This window comes from Lactuca virosa, chromosome 5 (assembly GCF_052849685.1).
Source record: "Lactuca virosa cultivar CGN04683 chromosome 5, Lactuca_virosa_CGN04683_v6, whole genome shotgun sequence".
Lineage (NCBI taxonomy): Eukaryota > Viridiplantae > Streptophyta > Magnoliopsida > Asterales > Asteraceae > Lactuca > Lactuca virosa.
Genome location: NC_136430.1, coordinates 376,954,808 through 376,957,994, shown reverse-complemented (window position 1 = coordinate 376,957,994; position 3,187 = coordinate 376,954,808). Strand labels below are relative to the sequence as shown.

At 35.7% G+C, this 3,187-nt stretch overlaps 1 protein-coding gene across 1 annotated transcript; it reads right to left on the bottom strand.

Annotated features, from left to right (window-relative positions):
- Nucleotides 1-234: 234 nt before the first annotated feature.
- LOC145117438 (eukaryotic initiation factor 4A-8) lies at nt 235-2,809 on the bottom strand. The gene is made up of 5 exons (XM_079053728.1): nt 2,723-2,809; nt 2,063-2,132; nt 1,673-1,779; nt 1,176-1,606; nt 235-1,095 (listed from the first exon to the last, which is right to left on the bottom strand). The coding sequence occupies exons 2-5, from the start codon at nt 2,128-2,130 to the stop codon at nt 460-462; spliced, it is 1,242 nt and encodes a 413-aa protein (XP_078909854.1). The 5' UTR covers nt 2,131-2,132; nt 2,723-2,809; the 3' UTR covers nt 235-459.
- Nucleotides 2,810-3,187: the final 378 nt, after the last annotated feature.

Genomic DNA, 3,187 nt, shown 5'->3' with positions numbered 1-3,187 from the left:
TTCAGGGTTTTAGGAGATCTGACATGATACTATATGAGATGATTATTGAATCGTTATCTCTGGTTAATTACATATAAATCCAAGACTAAAAAAAACTAATTGAATATACGAAATGGATTTTGTATCGGGCCTAACTGTACATCATCAATATAAGGTTAACAATTTTTATGATAAATCTAAACTCCAAAATCCAAATACAAAACCAAGAACATTATAAAACCAATAGAAAAGACAAAAGACAAATCCTAGCATAAAATATTATAAATAATAATTAAAATTGTACTTTAAATCATATAGTTAAAATAACTCATACGATCATCATAAACTAGGCCGATTCAACTACCGAAAGGTCAAAAATGGTGCACAAAACTAGATCTCTTCCAAAATCTTCTGACTGAAAACTGAAGAACAAAAGCCAAATAACATGAAAGAAGAAAACCTAACCTCATTACCTCAGGCTCAGAGCAGATCCGCAACATTTGATGGAAGCTCCTCCACAACGACATTGTAAAACTTCTGGATATCAAAAAGCATTCTCTCATCTTCTCTGGTCACAAAATTGATCGCAACACCCTTTCGCCCAAACCGGCCACTACGTCCGATACGGTGGAGATAATTCTCCGGCTGCGTCGGAAGATCGTAGTTAATCACAAGCGAAACTTGCTGCACATCGATTCCACGAGCCAACAGATCGGTGGTGATGAGGACTCGCGACGATCCAGAACGGAATTCCCGCATAATAATGTCTCTCGTGTTCTGATCCATATCGCCGTGCGTGGCGGAGACGGTGTGGTCACGGCTGCGCATTTTGTCCGTCAACCAATCCACCTTCCGTCGAGTGTTCACGAAGATAACACTTTGAGTAATCGCTAAAGTTTCGTACAGATCGCAGAGTGTTTCGAGCTTCCATTCCTCCTTTTCGACGTTCACGTAGAATTGCTTGATTCCTTCTAAAGTAAGCTCATCGCGCTTCACCAGAATCCGAACAGGTTTGTTCATGAACTTCCTTGTGATTTCTAGGGCTTCCGGCGGCATTGTGGCGGAGAACACCCCGACTTGAACCTTTGATGGAAGGAGCTGAAATATATCATAGATCTGAATCCAAAAAAATGTATACTCCGTTTTAGATCTCATACTCATTCCACAACTAATTTCTGTAAATCATCGAATATTACCTGATCTTTGAAGCCTCGTGAAAGCATTTCATCAGCTTCATCAAGCACAAACATGTTAATGTAATCTGGACGAAGAGATTGTCTTCGTAGCATATCAAAAACACGGCCAGGAGTTCCGACGACGACATGAACTCCGGCGGAAAGTATCCGTTGATCTTCACGAACACTGGTCCCACCAACACAAGCATGCACTTTTACACCAAGATAATCTCCTAATGCACGCATAACTTTTTCAATCTGTTGTGCGAGTTCACGAGTAGGTGCTAAAACCAAAGCTTGGCATTCGATTATGTTGTAATCGAGTTGTTGAAGGATTCCCGAGCAAAAAGTTGCAGTTTTTCCAGTTCCAGATTGAGCTTGTTGGATTACATCCAGACCCTTTGTGAAGGGTACGATTCCTCTCTGTTGGATTGCTGATGGTTTTTCGAATCCTACAAGGGTATTTTTGTAAAATCACGTTACATTTGGAAATTATGTATATGTAGTTATGTAAATACCATATGCATAAATGCCCCTCAAGAGGTTTTCTTGCAAACCCATGGCATCAAAACTCTCGTAAACTTCATCATATGAAGTGAAAAAATCTTGTCCATCAGCTGAAAGCCTGCATGCATGAAAGATATAAATGTTAATTTGTATCATTAAATAATGAAAATTAACAAAATGTAAAGAATCACATTCTTTCAAGATAAGTCCATTCTATTCCTTTAAACAAAACAAACAATTTTTGCCAATTCCAAAGGGAATGAAGTATTCCATTCCATTCATTTCCTGATCTTTTTATCGTATAGAATGAGTGTACACAAATGAAGTAGAAAATTAATCTCATTTGCAAAAGATGATGATGATGATGATGATGATGATGATGATGATGATATAAAGCTTACAAATCATTCATCTTTGAATCATATTGACGAGCATCAAAATGAGAGCCATCGGATAAGACACCTGCCATAACTGCAAAACGACAGCTATATAATAAGCTAATGGGGACTATCTTGCTTATTCAAATTAAGTCATAAATCAGGAAGCTTAAATTAATTAAATATAAAACAACAATTCAAAAAATCATAACAAATTTTTAAATTTGCATACTCTTAACAGAAATATAAATAAATTAGAACCACTGAAATGACTCGTAAGACTGTGTACAGAAGTAGATTGTTGCAATTTTCTCAGATCATCACTGAAAAGTGAAATCATGACCTTTTCATATAAGAAATCACAACAAACATTCCATTATTCCAATTGAATCATGATCACTAACAACCTACTAAAACTACAAGACTAATATACATTTTCTACACAGTAGGCATCAATAAGGGCAATTATACAAAATCAGCCTAAAATCAAATCTAATAGCAATAACATATGTACATCGAAATCAAAACCGTAATTCACATCATCAGTCATCAAAAGCAATACGAAATCGACCAATACTGAAAGTATGAAACAAAATTCGATTGATTTTCAGGGAAATGCGATGCGTAAGGAAATTAGCCATGCATAAAAGAAGAAACAGATGGAAATTATAAACGTAATGAAACCTGGAGAAGACGACGATTAACTGGTTATGCAATGAATAGAGAGGAGAGCGATGGTAGTTTTACCAAACTCCTCGGATCTAAGCCGTGGAGTTTAGAAAAATAAAGGTTACGAAGAGGGATGAAGGTTTTATACTGTTTGATAGGATCCAACTTGCAAGCGAGCGAGACTTCACATGTTGCCGAATTACATATTTACCCCTGAACATAAGTTCATAACACTAAAAAATGCTTGGCGTTTTGAAATATTTTATCAAAACATTAAAAAAAATATACATATTTAATGTACCCTTAATTAAGCAAAACATTAGAAAATGCCGAAATTGCATATTTAATTAATCAATCAACTTTTCCCATTTTCTCATAAAGGTAGCTAACTTATTTTCTTATTTACACCCATGATCTTTGATGTACATATGAAATTAAAGTCGTTAAAGAATGTTTGTTAAATGGAATGTGTGAATATCG